Consider the following 17,010-nt stretch of genomic DNA (forward strand, 5'->3'; position numbering starts at 1 on the left):
TCCCCCAACCCACGATTAACTTTCCTCAGGGGCAATGAATAAAGCGTAAAACAATGGGTATGTTCTTCTAATTAAGTATCTATCCATGAGGCTTCTCTATATGCAATCATTTTGGGTTCGTGTAGACCATGAAGAAGTTAGGCAGGGTACGCATCACACCCTCGAATGCAACCAGAGCCATCGCATTCGCCGGGAACGCCCTAAGGAAGCATGGCACGAAGCCCCGCCAGTACCCTCTCCACCCACGCTCACGCCATACGGCAACCGCAGCGTCCTTCCAGCCGCGGAATTGTCGCTTGCCGTCATTCATCGCTCCACCCATGGGGTCGGTCATCAGACGCTGCTTAACGACGTCGGACGGGTAGGAAGTGAGCCAGAAGCACTGGGCGGAGATACCACCGGCCCAGAAATTGATTGCAGGGGCGGACAATGTAGTGTTCTTTTTGAAATAGCGAGTCAGGACGTCATAGGAGCCCCACCAGAAGAAGAAAAACGAGCGGAAGAAGATCGTCGCGCAGAGGCCGCGATATAGTCCGCTGATGCCATGAGTGCGAACCTATCCATGTTAGTTGCTGCGTACATTACGTAGCCACTGGAACTCACCATCTTGCGCATACAGTCGATCGGCCCGCTGTACATGCGCTTCGATTTGTCCGCGGCGTATTGCACTTGCAGGCGTGCCTTGACGTGTTCGACTGGGGCAGCGATGAAGCTGACCGTTGTACCGGCCATGATACCTGCAATGCCGTGTCCGAAACTAGGGAGGGTTGCGAGGTCTGGCTGGTAGCGGGAGAAGGGAAGGTAGGGGCGGATGTGAGGTTTCGAGAAGACATTTTCGAGTAGTAATCGGCGATATAGAGTCAAGGAGCCCAGCATGCTGCAGACAAGTCAGCACTATTCATTCCCAGGGCCTAATAGCGGAGCACCTACACAGAGTCCATCATCATCCATCCGACCAGCGGCGGCGTGGCTCCCTTATAAAACCCTTGTAATCCTTCCTTCCGCAAAGTCTGCAACGAGCAATCCAACGGTCCCCGGAACTGCACATCTTTGCTAGTCTGCAGGCGAACCTTGACGGTATCGAATCTGTGAAATTTCGTTAACAATCGGCCCAAGGCGAAGTATGTAGTTGGTTATGCATACGGATGGCCAACTATGAAAACAAAATTAGCCTCAACCCCAAATAATAGCACAGGAATACGACTTACCACTAAGCTTCGCGATTCCTGAAAAAACGCCCGCCACAAAACCCTTGTAATTCGACTTCGAGGTCCCGGACTGAGCAAGCGCGTTTTCCGCCTTCTGTTGACCCGTCATATCAGGCGCCGAAACAGGTAAAGGCGCCGGCGTAGATGACATCGTCCAAGAACCCCAGATATTTCCTCCAATCCCTGATCCTGGATCGCAGATCCAATGTGTCACCGAATGGACGCCTCGCGGAAATCGTAGGGTGCTCGTGCGCAAGGCGCGGGCGATAAATCAAAATGCGGTGACGGATACCGATAAGGATACGGAGGAGGGTACTTTGGAGTTTCTGGAGTTTCCGGGCTGCCAAGGAGGGTTTTCCGAGCTGGGGCGTCTTTTCTGGGGAAGCTGGGGTATATATATGACTGTAATGGAGTAAATGAGGAAAATATCATTGAGGGGGGTCTGTTTTAATGAATTTGGGCCCCGCAGATTCCTCTTGGGGAGATGGAGTGTTCCTCCGAATCGCGGGTGATGCCTCAGGCGCAAATTGGAGGTTGGCTTTCGAGCTAGCCCTATACGGAGTAGTAAATCTGGGGATTAACTTTGGGAGTTTGATATCAATAGTTGTAGATCTTTTATCTGATCTCTGTGAAATAACCTGGCTTACCCCGGGCCTGACCTCAGAGACAATAGGATAAAACCCAGTGAGATCCTTCTAGGGAAAAGTTACAAGGTCCAAAAACAGACTAGATAAAAAGTCATTGCTCAGAAAGGCAATCTAGATACGGACAACACGGGAGGCGGCGGACTCCAAATGAAGCGGATATAGATCCGAGTGTCAAACTGCTAAACCGACATGCCCACCACACCTCAGACATTAGCCCTCTACAATCTACAACCATCAGGATTGGAAGGAGCACCGGTCATAGTGTCGACTAGGTAGCTGTTACTACCAAACCAAGAAAAGAGAACTACAATATAATGTTTCATATTGAAAGTTTATGCTTGGCTTTCACTTGGATATGCCAAGGTCTGAGACTGGACTAAAACGGGGTATATGATTTAGATACATGATGTCGTGATGCAAGATAGATCAAGTAACAGCCGAGGCCGAGGATGTTGATCATGGAATGAGAATGAAGAGAATGCGAGAAGCAAAAAAGAGATAAAAACAAAAGGCCCCATGCACACTTTATCAGCCTTGTGGGGTGAGCTCATTTTGTTCCAGAACACCAAAAAGCAGATATAAGATAAACAAGCACGAAAAGTTCCAAGGAGATCCCACTTGTCTAATGGATAATAAACAGAAACAGCATTTTGATGCAAAGCCGGTGTGGGATATGTCTATTACCGGCCCTTGGCGGGCTTTCGAGCCATCTGCCGAGCCTTCTCCTCGTAGGCAATGAGCTTCTCCACCAGCTCAGCCGGAGGGCCGGAATTCTTTGGCACATCTCGTGGGGTCCGCTCGGATGTATTGTTCATCGAGCCATGGGCGAGATAGTCACCCGCCTCTAGTGCCAGGGGCGTAACGGGTCCCGGGCTGACTAGAGGGTCCAAACGGGGCGCTGAAGGACCCTGGTGGACGCCCTCGATGAACTCACGGTACTGCCACACCATGTCGCGTGACCCGGCTGTCGTGCGGTAGGTAGGCTGCCGAGATTGGCGAGGAGATGGAGGTTGGGAAGTGCCATTGTGGGAAGTACTGCTCGACTGATATACGGCAGGATGGAACCGGGGCAGGCTGCCGAGATGGAAGTTCTGGGTTTTTGCCTTGGATGGGTTCTGGGTCCGAGAGCGAGTTGGTTGGGGAGAGTTTGAGCGTCGTGGAGACATGATTGGCGAGGCAGCCGGGGAGTAGTAAGGTGAGTTATCGGAACGCATCCTTGTTGAGGATGGTGAGGGGAGTGATGGATACCGGCCGCGACGGGAAGGTCGGATTGGTGGGATTTGTCGGGACTTGGCGGATTGAGACGCACGTTCCCAATCGTCAAAATAAGAGTCGTGGTCGAGTCGACCGGTGAGTGGTGTCACTGGAAGATCCTCGTATATTGGACCAGGACGTCTTGGGATGGGAATGGGTCTCGTGGATGAGGATAAGGTAAGCGAGTCAAAAGCGTCGATCGGAATGGTATCCGGATAACGGGGCCGACGAGGTGGCGAAGGGGGAGTATAAGTAGATGAGGTGGCTGTCAGATCTCGCAGAGAGGAGAGTGACACAGGTGTGGGGTAGCCGTGTTTAGTGATCAGACTTTCAAGATGATCTCTTGGTTGGAATGCTGAGCGTCGGTGCGAGGCCGATGATAGGCCTAAAATTTAATTAGCATGGGAATGAGCATGCCACACGTGTTTAGCGAAGAATGTATGAAACGAATCGCGATAGCCGCCAGAATATGTTTTTAATATATGAGGAGAGTTTGAGAATATAGAATCGGCAGGGGGGGGGGAAGGCCAATGGTGGAAGAGTGGGAAAGACACCCGGGACCTCAAAATAGGGAAGATAATCATCAAACGAGTGTGTAATTGAACCACTTACTTGGGGAAAACGAACTGCTACGTGATGAGGGGTAGAGAGATGATGAAGAAGAAGATGATGAAGAGGAAAATGAAAAAGGGGAATCCGAGGGAGACCGTTTGCGCATCTGTTGGTTTTTTCTTCCCGGTTAGTGCATGTGTGCATTAAGCACTTGCGGGGGAAACTCCACTCAAATATTAAGAAAAGAAATTGCAACAATACAGAAAGGAGAAAAGAAGGGAAATTAAAATGAAAAGAGAATATAATAATAAACAAATAAATAAATAAACAATATAAAGGAAAATATCTTACCCTTCGATGAATCCGAGGACTCTGACGGCCTCACATTCAGGCTCTTTCAAGGCCAGAACCAAGGTCGGGGGGGACGGGATGACGAATGTGCCGCTTTCAGAGTGGAGCTGCCCAGGTGCTTTAGATCCCCAGTAACCTTGGAAGAGGAAAATTGGAAATGTGAGGGAAAGAAAAAGAAACAGAACTACAGAACTACAGGAAATGCTCTTCTTAAAAGCTCCGGGCCAGGCACCTGTGAAACCAATATTTCACCCAGGTACATCTCTCTCCACGCGCAACCGCCCGGTGACCCAGCTTTTTCTAAAGGACTCGAGAAAATAAAAATAACAAAAATAATGACTTCTTCATATCAAAATCAAGATAATCCAGTTTTTGATTTAGCGAGAGTGGGCGCCCAGAGTGAAAATGGGTGAAGATCCCCGTCCAGTCGCAAGTGATTGACCGGGGTGTCATGCGTCGACCTGGTCATCTCTGATTCGCACGCGTCTTGACTCAACACAGTGACGTCTCAACTACCGACTCATGTCATCCGTCGACATCCTTCTGCTAAAGCTAATCTATCCCCTAAGCTGGATGGGAGATTCCATCCAGCCAACCAGCATCCGTGTTGCCTGGTCCGTCACATCACCCGACACCTATCAATACGCGTGGAGGGAGGGAACCATTGACCCTGATTGGCTGGTGCACTAGGCTAAACCTCCTTATAACATATTCTAGGTGCTTGATACAACCTCATGATGGTTGGGGTGTGTGCATGTCTCGGATTCCTGTCCAAGCTCCCGACTCATCCAGCTATCCCATTGCCGGAACAGTGACGCATTTGGTTGCAAGGCTGCAGAATTGGATATCTTTAGAACAGGCTTAGATCCTATATTCAAATGTGGTATTTTACTCTATCTTTGTGTTGGGTGAACCATGATCCCCTAGACAGAGTGACATCTGAACGATGCGATGACCTACTGGAATCACTGATGAACTAATAATAAAGGCACAAAAAGCAAATTGGGCCAAGCTACCCATTAGCCTTGATTGGGCGAGCTGCAGAATGGGCTGGCTTCGGTTTCATTACCGCGTAATTTGGGTTCATATGTGCCTAGAGCTGATCTTCTTCACCTTATCCACTTAAATATATGTATTTAAAATCAAACACCTGGGAGGATTCTAGACTAGCGAATGATATATTGATATTAACCAGCATGCCCACCATTCCTAATACTGGAAAGTAAATCGAGGTAGTAAGTTTCCACAGCTTTGCCACTCTGCCCCTGCATACTGTGAGTTCTGCACCCTCTTGGACCTTTCTGCTGTACGCTGTACTACGCGGAGAAGGTGAAACTTACTAGCGAGGAGTCTATGGTCCAAATTCAAATCCAAATACAAGTCCACGGCAGAAAGGGATTTATGAGACCTTAGCCTCGGCTGCTCGCCCCCACCACGGAAATTATCTGACGTAGTGAAACCCTGGAACCTCATTCGGGATATATCCTAATCTCAAAAATAAATGAAAAACCTTGGACTGAAGAAAGTACACAAAGCAAACAGGTACGGCCTCGCCCAACACGACGAACTTACGTGTCAACTGGACTCTTTTGGAATTCTCATGATCCCAAAAGTTGATATCAGATCTTGGGCCAACTCTTTCTCCCTCATACAGCAAACTACAGATAACCTATCCCGCCCTTATCAAGACAAAACTAAGAAAACTAAAAAATAAATGAAAAATAAATGAAAAATAAAAAACGACTAGCATCTGCAGCAGACCGAAAAGACAAGCTTACCGACATAATCTCAAAACATGAGTGACCCACACATCCGACGGAGTCTGTTACTTCGTTATCATGCCCTGGTACTAACCAACCCAACCCCCCCCCCCCACCAATTATACGCAGTACAGTCGGTTGATTTCGGCATTGTGAATATTTACTCGATAGCCCGGCGTAAGGGGCTTTGGCCTGTCGCATACAGTGGCTTGCAGGCCCATCAAATAAGGCGTGCTTAGCGGCGGCTTGCTGCATGGAGTTTCGGGTCGAGGGGATCCTATAGTGGGATGGCTCGATGCGGGTGCGCGGGGCAAGGTGGGTGGTTGGTGGGTTGGAGTAAGTGTTTACTGTGAGCTAGAAAAGTAGGCTGATATACTCCACTCTGTACGGAGTACGGAGTATATCACATCAGACTTGGTCTGAGAGTATTGGGTGGGCAGTATGCGGGAAGCCGGGGTGTCCTAGTAGAGTGTCTTGTTTCTGCCCGAGAGGAATTACGGAGCAATCCTTGGATCATGCTGACTCGAGACTGGCGCTTTTACGAAGCTGAACATAACACCGCGCCAGTGGAATCTCACGAACTGCCCAAGCCATGCCAGCGTCCAATAGACACCGAAGGAGGTTGGATGGTCCTGTAGCGGGGGGGATTAGGGTGGATATCCATCAATCGCATTCCCATCTGGTTGATAGCTCTGATCCACAAACACTAGAGAACGGTCTCAAGAATAGCATAAGCAACCAAGCAACCATACGCTCCGATATCAGTTAAAATTGCTTTTTTGAATATGTAATGAGTAACATACCATCGACATACTCCATGCAAGAAAAATGTACCCTATAGTTTGTTGTTCTAGTCATACTCCTCATGCATTACAACTAGAATATGAGGACCTGTGAAAAGGACGAAAATGACCGCTTTTGACGCCAGAAGCGGCTGCTTTTCTACCCACTTTGGTCGCCCCATGACCGCCCAGCACTGTTTATATCCATACCCCAACAGCTGAACATTCACCCAAACTCTATCTCGGCTTCGGAAAGATAACTACCACCTGGGCAAGTTACACATTCCGTATTAGGTCAGACCTACTTGATTTAAGCTAACATGAACCTTTTTATGTTTTGTCGCCTGGATTCAAACAAGGAAACGATTCCAAATTCTAAGAATGTACATCTCTATGAAGCCATGCGCTCCGCACGGCTCTGCAGCGCCTTGACCATATCAATCCCGACCTGGGTAGCCTCGTCCAACTTCTCCTCCGGCAAGCCCAACAGCTCGTTCTGTGCCTTATCAGAGTGGTTGCCGGCATCCTCCGGGAAGAACGCTCGCGCGTAGAGCAGCTTAGCAAACCCAGCCATGTTGCCAGTCTTGACCATCCCCAGACCATCTGCGTATCGCTCATGGACATCCTCCTGGGTAATCGTCCAGTCAGCGTCCGTCGTGCCAGTCACGCGCTTGACGCTCTCAAACATCTCGTTCTGGCTGAGGACAAAGCTCTTGAGGTAGACGGGCTTGTTGAGCCAGCTCGAGAGAGTCAGGCTCTTGTCGTTCTCGTCATCCGGAAGCACCTTCAGGCTGAGCACAGTCGCAACGGCGCGTCCGACCTGGGCCAGAGTCGAGACTGAAGTCTTGGTGTTGCCGTCGCCGTAGATCGTCAGTTCTTTCTTGTCAAAGTCGAACCCGAAGCGCGCCGACCCGCCCGCTAAGCTGTAGTCGTACCAGAACCCACAGCACACGGTGATCCATTTCATGCCCAGCTTCTCAATCTCGTCTCGGTTAGCCTGGGCCACGGGTCCGAGCATGACATCCTGGCCGAACTTGACATGCTCAATGTCGCCGGCGTATCCGTTGGGCATGATGTAGGGGACCCCTGCCTTGGCGGCCGCCTGGACGAGCTTGCTGTGTGTGTCGCGGGGCGCAGTGGGGGCGACAGTAATAATAAAGAACTGTTGGCCCTTGAGGGCATCGACAATGGAGGCCTCATCGCTGTAGTCGACGGGGGCGACAACGACGCCCTCGGGGAGCTTGTTAGAACTGTCTTTACGCGAGAGGGCAGTGACGGTGTGTTTGCCAGTTTTAAGGAGGGCGGCGGCAAGAACAGAGCCAACAGTACCTCCGGCCTAGTAAGTTGGTTAGTCTCATGTATTGTACTTGTTGGGGGGTTTACGTACACCGACAATGGCGACTCTCTCAATGGCGTTGGTGAAGCCGGCGGGCTGATCCTTAGCATATGACATTTTGCTTGAGTGATATATGTGAATTGATCTGGATTGGATTGAATGAACCGACTCAAGTGCAGCTGAATCATGATTAATTTATACTAATTCCGGCTTATGATCTCCGCCGCCGCAGCCGCACTACAGCTTGAAACGCCGCAATAGCCGCACGATGTCCACCCCGAGCGGCGTTAAGTTGTTGAATGAGAGAAACACTCGGAGCATCTTCCTACCCATTTCCCCTAGTGTCAGACGGCCGAGTGTGGTCTAATCATGACTCGGAGTAGACAGATTTGACCCGAGCACAGCCTCACGATGAAACATACTCCGTTCGCAAACACCATCCCTACCTTTTCTACAACGGGTCTACTAGGACTAGGACTAGCTTCCCAGGCCCCGTGATTGTCAAGAAACATCATTTCACAGTGAAAATGTCCTCTGAACAACCATCACAAGCGCTACCCAGCGAACCTGGAGCCCGGAGTGAAGACCGTGAAGACCGTCAGACGTTCGTGGGGATCATTGCCCTTCCATGGGACATGAATTCGTCGTTTCCCGCTGCCACGATTATCCTGAGTCGAGCTATGCCGCGCCAGCATCAGGGTCTGGCTGCGTCGCTGGTGACTACGTTTGTCAACTATTCCATCTCCATTGGGCTTGGTTTTGCCGGTACTGTCGAGAGCCAGGTCAATGGTCAAGGAAGAATGTCTTGCAGGGCTACCGAGGGGCGTTTTGCATGGGTGTTGGGCTCGCCGGGTTAGGTGTAGTTGTTGCCCTGCTTTTCTGTTTTGCGGAACGGTTTCATATCAAGATAGAAAGGGTGCAAGAAAAGACCGATTCGCAGGAAACGCTGCTTTAGATCTCATTAATGCACTAATGTTTCATTAGATCCTTGAAGTGTGACTTCTGCTGTTAATTTACATCTGAATGTCGGGAAACATCGACAGATATGGGTCCACGAGAAACTGGTCCCAGTCCATCCCCCAGCCAACAAGATCTGGCACAGTGGTGTTGGGCTCGGGTTCCGGTGGTGTTTGAAAGGCTTCGTATCCTGCCTCGACAGCTTCCAGCTGCAAAAGTTCCTTTCGTTTCTTCGCTATATTAAGACTGAGAAGATGCCGTGCTATAGAGAGTGCCTGTCGGGTGAGTGCTGTATCCGTTGCCCTGACAAGATTCTCCAGCCTCTTAAAAGCAGCAGGAATGTGAGCGGACGAGGCTGGAGTGTCGATGGCCAACAAAATACAAGCATATTGGAAGACACTGCCGATAACATTCCATAGTAGACGGCCTTGGCTGGCGAGCTGCTCAGCTGCCTCTAGTCCATCCCTACCGATATCGATGACAACCTGGATGGTTTCATTCGTGATGCCTGCCTTAAACTGGTAGATACGTCGATAAAAACAGAATGCGAGGTCCGCCTTGGTGGCGACCAAGAACGGATGCGTGAGATCTAGTTTGCTCAATGCCGTAAGACGCTCGGAGAGCTCCTCCCTTGGAGATGGAGGCTGAGAGTCAAGTTGGAACGGAGAGTTCGGCGACGGGATAATCTGGATGATTTGCACGAACTGCTCGGCAACAGATCCTGGGGTCGCAATGATCGCCTGCGTAGTCACGGCTGCAAATGTCACTGCCGACCGATCGCACTCGTAGGACAGCATCTGGTGTGCGGCCCACAGGATCCAGAAGATGCGCCTCAGCCGGTCCGCATCATGGCCAAGAGCAGCGGCACCAGCGACGGACGCTATACGTTGGATGTTTTCTTCCTTATGCAGCCCGACGACTTCGCAGAGGTGCATAAGCGTGCAGGAGGCGACCCAGGAACTACTAGGCCGGGTTGTGGCTCGGAGATAGAATAACCGCATGCCCCACGCGATGATATGGTCGACGCCCAGCACCCGCATTGAGGCCGGATCATCGAGAATGGCTTTCGCGTACTGTATTAGGTCCGACTCGCGGGAGTACCTGACTGAAGAGAGGAAGGATCCGACTGCAGCAACACCAGCGGCTATAGCACCAAAGGCGACCGGCGGACTGCCGGGCCCATGATAATACTCGCGACACCGCTGTGCATAGATCCTGGGGTCAATGACATCTCCAATGGAGCCCATTGCAGAGAAGTACACGTCCGAGTAGAAGGCGAGGTTGTCCTCGGAGATCAGGCTGCCCAGCAAACCATACGTGTTGGAAGCCTCTTCCGGGCGGATGCCAAAGTTGTACGCAGTTGAATTGATCTTGGGAGGGTTGTCAGACCCGAGAGCCAGGCCTAATATATGCGGGAAGGCCATGGCTGCCGATGCGCCGGTGTACCTGGACTTGTGCTCCTCGAAGATGCCGGGGCTCTTGCCAGTGGACGGGCTGCCGTCATTTTCTACGGGTGGTTGGATCTGCATGTTACGTCCCTCAAGAACAGCGCGCTTGGCCACTGGGGGATCCGCAGTCCCGGTGATGTCGTCGTACCTGCATTGATACTGGTAGGTGGAGCACGTTCCACACGGATACGCGCCATCGCATTTTCGCTTGCGCTGGTGGCACGGATTGCAAGCTTTTCGAGCACGCTTGCGCTTGTTTGTGGACATATTGAGAGTTCTATGTCATGATGGCATTTTGAAGATGAAACACAGGGGGGGTGGTATTTTACCACTAAGGACAGGATTACATATGTACATATGTATTCATCAAGTACCCATTCTCTCTATTGTCTCTGTATGGTACATAAACGGGGTACGCTCGGCATACCGGCGTCGTAACACGCTAGGAACGACTCCCGAGATCTGATAACACTTCAACAGCAAGATCCAGCTAGAACACAATAATGCATCTCAATGGGACACCTCAATACTAGCACACACCAGTATCTGTCAATCCGACAGAACAAGTTCAGAAGCCGGAGACAAAAGAAAGACCCGTGGACAACCTTGGAAAAGATCTGCTGACTCAGCAGGATGACTAAGCCCATAGAAACACCTGGGCAGAAGCTGTTAACCAGTTAAGTGTATTACAATAGTGGTATATATACCCCTGCTCCGGTGCGACTTGCATTCCAGCTCAAGGAGCGAGAACGAGCTGGGGCGTCGTCGGTGGGGGCGAGAAAGAAAGAAGAAAAAAGGGGGCGGCGATGGGTGCAAGATAGGGGGGGATGGAAGAGAAACGGAGAAGTTAGAGGAGTGGGTCTTTATGTCGGGCAGCCCCGAGCCTTAAGGTGCAGTTAGCAGTTACGTGACGGCGTATTGGGGCGCTAAATCTAAACGGGCAAAATAACTACCTAGGTAGATCTAGTAATTCACAGGTCCGCCGTTTACACTCGAGATACCTGTCATGAGAGCATGAGGACCGCAGTAGTTTTGGGCAATGATCACCAAGATCATGAGGATCCTAGATCGGCGAGGATAAGATGCAGGATAGACGGAGGGTTACTAATTCTAGATCCTATGCTGTTGACTGCTGCTCGGAATTCCAAAGTGGAAATCACATTCCGGTATGTATAAAGCGGTAGCTGGTTATTTCTGCAGAATTTGTTACGAATTAATGGGAAAGAATGTTGGTCTTAAAACATAGGATCGGCGCTGGAAAGGGAACGTCATGAGATTGTGACCCCACTGGCTATTCATTTGTCTTGAGAATGCTGTCTAAATGATATGATCAACTGGTAAGAAGGTTATTACTTTTCAGAGAGCTTTGAGTAGCCTAAGCCCTATGCTCGAGTTAAGGCTACCTAATACGGGCAGGCGCTTATAGTGGCGAGTACATTTTTTGAACAATTTAACCTGTATGGCTGATGTTGTTGAGTACTTTGCACAAGGTTAGACTTCCTATATCGGTAGGTGAAAGCCAAACTTCTTCAAGTCTCTATGTGGGGTTGAAATCTATTTCGTACATTCTACTATGGGATGTAAAGATAAAGATTTGATCTCCTCTGTTGTTAACAAAAATCCGCTCGAAGCCCTAGACGAAAATATACTTCCGGCAGATCGCTCTTGATGCACTCTACCACTAAATATATACTTTGAATGTAATGCAGACATACTGGAAATGTCTACCTCAGCAAATGGAGAGTCTCACACTTTGATCGACTCAAATTTGATTGAACAAGAAAGCATCAAGAAGGACAAAGAAGGCTTTGGCGGGGTTAGGCCCGGTCACCTGATATTGTATAAAGCGGACCAATCAGAACGCCCACTGATAGCGGGATTTCTGACTCATCCCGCGATATTGCCCGGAAGATTACAGAGGGGCAACAGAAGAAATTCAGGACTTCCTCAACCATAGAATAAGGTGAGAACCGGCCTTTGACTGTTGCCATTGAAAATTAGAATTGACCAATTTCTAACAGACGAAGAAGGAACCATGGCCAACGAAGCGACCCAGCCTCCGGCGCTCAACTCGTTGAGCATCGACGAGAAAACCGCAGATGGCAAGGCCGTTGGCCAGATCGTGACGCCCTTCGATGTCTCTGGTGGGGTTGATGAAACTGGCAAGCTATTGCCAGTCGACTATGAGAAGCTCACAAGGGAATTTGGAGCCACACCCATCAATGCCGCTCTATTGGAGCGCTTTGAGAAAGTGACTGGCCACCGGCCACACCGTTTCATGCGCCGGAGTATCGTGTTCAGTCACCGTGATCTGTCAAAAATTTTGGATAAACATGAGAAGGGCGAACCATTCTTCCTCTACACTGGTCGTGGGCCCAGTAGCGACAGCATGCACGTTGGACACACCGTGCCGTTCGAGTTCACCAAGTATGTTTAGTCTCGATGACCACCTGGGCATATACCGGAAACTAATTCAAATATAGATGGCTTCAGGACGTCTTCGATGTTCCCCTCGTTATCATGATGACTGACGACGAGAAGTTTATGCACTCTCAGAAGATCGAGATTGAGGACTCCAAGAGATACACAAAGGCAAACGCAAAGGATATCATTGCCGTTGGGTTCGATATGAAGAAGACCTTTATCTTCAGTGATTTCGAATTCATTGGTGGTGCTTTCTACGAGAACATGTGCCGTATGGCAAAGAGAATTACAATCAACCAGGTCAAGGGCACATTCGGGTTTAACGACAGCAACAACATTGGCGAGTTCCACTTCTGTGCCACTCAGTCCGCCGCAGCCTTCTCTACCAGTTTCCCCCACATCTTCGGCACCGAGAAGAAGAAGGTCGCATCGATTCCTTGTTTGATTCCATGCGCCATCGACCAAGACCCCTACTTCCGCCAATGCCGCGAACACGCAGAGAAGATGAAATTCAAGAAGCCCTCTCTCATCCACTCTATCTTCCTTCCCGCCCTTCAGGGTCCTGGATCCAAGATGTCCGCCAGTGTCGACAGTTCCGCCATTTTCATGAACGACACGCCTAACAAGATCAAGAACAAGATCAACAAGCACGCTTTCTCAGGTGGCCAGGACACCGCAGAGTTGCAGCGCGAGCTGGGCGGCAACAGCAAGGTCGATATTCCATTCCAGTACTTGACATTCTTCCTTGAGGATGACGAGGAGCTTGAGCGCATCCGCACCGATTACGAGAGTGGAAAGATGATGACCGGCGAGATCAAGCAGAAGTGTATCGCGGAGCTTCAGGCTTATGTCCAAGGGTTCCAGGAGCGCAGGGCACAGGTTACGGATGAGGTCATGGCCGAGTACATGCGCCCTCGTCCTCTGGAGTGGAAGGGGAATCCCAACCCAGTAGTGGTCGAGAAGGCTAAGAAATAAGCCTGGAGAGGAAGCATTTTCCGGAGCAATAAAGTTCAAAATACGTATTATTTCATAGCCTTCTCATCAATTTACCAATACCATTCAAAGCTCGACTAGTTGTCATATGTACCCATCGAGATAGGTGCATAGATACACACTCTGTAATATGGGAAATTCTTACTTGGTTATGATCTGGCCTCGAATGAACCCCCTTACGCCGTTGCTCAACCAACACAACTCGCCATCCACAAGCTCATCCCGGGATATGGTGTGTTCTAGGCAAAACCCCTGGGACAATGCGTACCTCCGTGTTGTACCTGCATTGCCGCCGCTGCTCAGCGGAGGCGTGATCCACAGATGGTCCCGCAGGAAGTACGGCGTAGTGATGCTGCCTTCCATAACTTCGTCATTTGGGTTCACCACCAGTACCTCCGCAAGGTCTGTCGGCGAATTGATCCCCGCTCTCAGCCGTGCAGCCGTGTAGTCACCACGCGCGGTGGTTTTATATGTGGTAAATCCGGAAGGAATTGTTGATTCTGTATCGACATAGACGCGCCATACCGGGGGGTCTGGGTTCGTATGTAGAGAGGGAATGAACAAACTCATTAGATCAATGCTCGCTGTTGCATTCCCCTCAACTCTCGCCTTTCCTTGGCTGTTTACTACAATCCGAAGCCTCCATGCTTTGCTTCTGTCTGCAATTGACGAGTCGAGGAACTCCTCAAAGCTTTGCAAGTCTTGTTGCAGCCAGGTTAGGGCCCCGTCCCATTGGAAATGAGCCGCAGCAGCTATGAGCCGGTCCTGGTGATAGGCGAGGAGGTAGTAGGGAGATTTGTGAGGATCAGGATAGCTAGATGCATGGCGACAGGCTGCATCTGGAAGGCCCGGGTCAAAACGAAGGGAGGAAATGATCTCGAAGGATTGTGGACTTGGAGAGGTCTCGGTCATTTTTGCGAAGGTCAATGGCTTACTGTCGTTGCTGTAGTCACGAAGTCAGTCTTGTTAAATATTAGATGAATCCACACGACGAATGCTTGGGATGCAATTTGAAGAAGAAGAAGAAGGGAAGAATACAAAAAGCCCCGACGAGCCAACTTTGTTCAGTCGGGACATGTGGAGAACTTGCGTGTTACCGGCGCAGCGCGCGTGATTGGCCGGCCCGGCCAACGGAACCTTGACTTTTCCTCTGAGCTTCATCATTCCCGAACTTCCCTATCTCTAACTCCTTCTGTCGAGGTCTGGTTAGTAACCCCTTTGTCTTCCATCTCAGTTTAATTGCGCCTGACTCATCGAATTGAATACTGACATCTGCACATTCGAAGAACTAGCCGCGTCGGTCCCTTTGCCTGGTTCCCCTACACATCATGTCGAACGAATTGCCGTTACCTACGCCCACCCAAAATGTGGTGCTTGACACATCAAAGCTGACCGAGTCATCATCGGCATCGGTCTGGGATCGCATCACCAACTGGGTCTCAGAAAACAAGGCCGTTGTTTACACCATTGCCGGTGTTGCCGTTGTTGTGACCGGCGCGGGTGTCGTCTACTACCTGAACGATTCCAGCAAAGCCACACCCCCAGCACCCAAGAAGAGCAAGAACCAGCGACGGAAAGAAAAGAAGAAGGCTGAGGAGGAAAAGGCTGCATCCGTGAAGGAGGGTATGTGTTCTTGTCTAAACACAGTGATCGTATGACTGACAAGGTTCCAGAGGCTCCCAAAAAGGCAGAGGAGACCACCGAGGAGCTTCCCGAAGTGGACGAGGCAACTGTCGGACAGCTGTCTGAAGAGGTATGTTAAGCAATGTTCTTTCTCACCACTTTCGCTGACAAGTTAAGACCCGGAACGCCTATGCGGCCAAGCTCAAGGCTGCCGGTAACAAGGCCTACGGAATCAAGGACTACCCCAACGCGATTGAGTTGTACGGCAAGGCCATTCTCTGCAAGCCCGACCCCGTCTTCTACTCCAACCGCGCCGCTTGCTACAACGTCCAGTCCAACTGGGAGAAGGTCGTTGAGGACACCAGCGCCGCTCTCGCCATGGATAGTGAATACGTCAAGGCCCTCAACCGAAGAGCCATTGCGTATGAGCACCTCGAAAAGTACAGCGAGGCTCTCCTCGACTTCACAGCCAGCTGCATCATTGATGCCTTCTCCAACGATGTGAGCCGCAACTCGCTCGAACGGTTGCTGAAGAAGGTTGCCGAGAAGAAGAGCCAGGCTATTCTGGAGGCGCGCACCAAGAAGCTGCCTAGTGCCACCTTTGTCTCCAACTACCTCCAGAGCTTCCGTCCCCAGGCCCTGCCCGAGGGATTGGAGGAGTCGGTTGAGTTGAGCGAGGAGTCCGGCAAGGGTCAGCTGCGCAAGGGTCTCATCGCTATGGGCAAGAAGACTGCCGATGGCTACGAAGAGGCTGCTACCGCTTTCGAGAAGGCACTTGAGCTCGGTGAGCTCGGCGAATTTGAAGGATTGGCCCTGAACATGCGGGCCACCTTCACCTACCTCGGTGGTAACGCTACTGGCGCTTTGGTCGACCTGGACAAGAGTGTCGAATTGTCACCTTCCCTGGTTCAAAGCTACATCAAGCGCGCCAGCTTGCACCTGGAGCTTGGTAACAAGGACGCTGCGGCCGACGACTTCGAGCTTGCCATTACTCACAACAAGGACGACCCCGATATCTACTACCACCGTGCCCAGCTGCACTTCATTCTGACCGAGCTTGCAGAGGCTGCCAAGGATTACCAGAAGTCCATCGACCTCGACCGTTCGTTCATTTACTCTCACATCCAGCTTGGTGTCACACAATACAAGATGGGCTCTGTCGCCTCGGCGATGGCCACTTTCCGCCGGACAGTAAAGAACTTCGAGGAAGTTCCCGATGTCTACAACTACTACGGCGAGCTCCTGCTTGACCAGCAGAACTACTCCGAGGCCATTGAGAAGTTTGACAAGGCTGTTGAGATGGAGAAGCAGAGCAAGCCCATGGGCATCAACGTCCTGCCCCTGATCAACAAGGCTCTTGCTCTGTTCCAGTGGAAGCACGACTTCCAGGAGGCCGAGAACCTCTGCCAGAAGGCTCTCATCATTGATCCCGAGTGCGACATTGCCGTTGGAACCATGGCCCAGCTTCTCCTCCAGCAAGGCAAGGTCTCGCAGGCTCTCAAGTACTTCGAGCGCGCTGCTGAGCTGGCTCGCACCGAGGCTGAGATCATCAATGCCATCTCCTATGCTGAGGCCACCCGCACCCAGTTGGAGGTTCAGGAGAAGTACCCCCAGCTAGCTGCCCGCCTGAACACCATGGGTGCCATGGGCGGTGGTGCTCCTGGCATGTAAGCAA

At 50.8% G+C, this 17,010-nt stretch overlaps 9 protein-coding genes across 9 annotated transcripts; 3 read left to right on the plus strand and 6 right to left on the minus strand.

The window, feature by feature from the left end:
• Positions 1-106: 106 nt before the first annotated feature.
• On the minus strand, positions 107-1,359 carry N7519_009103 (uncharacterized protein; the record flags this gene model as incomplete). The annotated part of the gene is made up of 5 exons (XM_057295876.1): positions 107-556; positions 604-877; positions 931-1,086; positions 1,144-1,153; positions 1,209-1,359. The coding sequence occupies 5 exons, from the start codon at positions 1,357-1,359 to the stop codon at positions 107-109; spliced, it is 1,041 nt and encodes a 346-aa protein (XP_057143758.1).
• Positions 1,360-1,418: 59 nt separating this feature from the next.
• N7519_009104 (uncharacterized protein) lies at positions 1,419-1,903 on the minus strand (the record flags this gene model as incomplete). The annotated part of the gene is made up of 2 exons (XM_057295877.1): positions 1,419-1,610; positions 1,856-1,903. Coding segments are annotated over 2 exons (240 nt in total), but the record flags the coding sequence as incomplete, so codon positions are not given.
• A 632-nt stretch (positions 1,904-2,535) lies between these two features.
• On the minus strand, positions 2,536-4,551 carry N7519_009105 (uncharacterized protein; the record flags this gene model as incomplete). Its single annotated transcript, XM_057295878.1, has 2 exons — positions 2,536-3,494; positions 4,533-4,551. The coding sequence occupies 2 exons, from the start codon at positions 4,549-4,551 to the stop codon at positions 2,536-2,538; spliced, it is 978 nt and encodes a 325-aa protein (XP_057143760.1).
• A 2,394-nt stretch (positions 4,552-6,945) lies between these two features.
• On the minus strand, positions 6,946-8,007 carry N7519_009106 (aromatic alcohol reductase; the record flags this gene model as incomplete). Its single annotated transcript, XM_057295879.1, has 2 exons — positions 6,946-7,890; positions 7,942-8,007. 2 exons carry the CDS (start codon positions 8,005-8,007, stop codon positions 6,946-6,948), a joined length of 1,011 nt encoding a protein of 336 aa, XP_057143761.1.
• A 410-nt stretch (positions 8,008-8,417) lies between these two features.
• Positions 8,418-8,747, plus strand: N7519_009107 (low affinity NH4+ transporter; the record flags this gene model as incomplete). The annotated part of the gene is made up of 1 exon (XM_057295880.1): positions 8,418-8,747. The coding sequence occupies one exon, from the start codon at positions 8,418-8,420 to the stop codon at positions 8,745-8,747; it is 330 nt and encodes a 109-aa protein (XP_057143762.1).
• Positions 8,748-8,903: 156 nt separating this feature from the next.
• N7519_009108 (uncharacterized protein) lies at positions 8,904-10,562 on the minus strand (the record flags this gene model as incomplete). Its single annotated transcript, XM_057295881.1, has 1 exon — positions 8,904-10,562. The coding sequence occupies one exon, from the start codon at positions 10,560-10,562 to the stop codon at positions 8,904-8,906; it is 1,659 nt and encodes a 552-aa protein (XP_057143763.1).
• A 1,768-nt stretch (positions 10,563-12,330) lies between these two features.
• On the plus strand, positions 12,331-13,694 carry N7519_009109 (tryptophan--tRNA ligase WRS1; the record flags this gene model as incomplete). The annotated part of the gene is made up of 2 exons (XM_057295882.1): positions 12,331-12,722; positions 12,779-13,694. The coding sequence occupies 2 exons, from the start codon at positions 12,331-12,333 to the stop codon at positions 13,692-13,694; spliced, it is 1,308 nt and encodes a 435-aa protein (XP_057143764.1).
• Positions 13,695-13,853: 159 nt separating this feature from the next.
• Positions 13,854-14,624, minus strand: N7519_009110 (uncharacterized protein; the record flags this gene model as incomplete). Its single annotated transcript, XM_057295883.1, has 1 exon — positions 13,854-14,624. The coding sequence occupies one exon, from the start codon at positions 14,622-14,624 to the stop codon at positions 13,854-13,856; it is 771 nt and encodes a 256-aa protein (XP_057143765.1).
• Positions 14,625-15,040: 416 nt separating this feature from the next.
• Positions 15,041-17,006, plus strand: tom70 (putative mitochondrial outer membrane translocase receptor (TOM70); the record flags this gene model as incomplete). Its single annotated transcript, XM_057295884.1, has 3 exons — positions 15,041-15,335; positions 15,386-15,465; positions 15,513-17,006. The coding sequence occupies 3 exons, from the start codon at positions 15,041-15,043 to the stop codon at positions 17,004-17,006; spliced, it is 1,869 nt and encodes a 622-aa protein (XP_057143766.1).
• Between the last annotated feature and the right edge of the window lie 4 nt (positions 17,007-17,010).

This window comes from Penicillium mononematosum, assembly GCF_028829835.1.
Source record: "Penicillium mononematosum strain IBT 11891 chromosome Unknown utg000005l:1.0-9366267.0:1.0-9372171.0, whole genome shotgun sequence".
Classification (NCBI taxonomy): domain Eukaryota; kingdom Fungi; phylum Ascomycota; class Eurotiomycetes; order Eurotiales; family Aspergillaceae; genus Penicillium; species Penicillium mononematosum.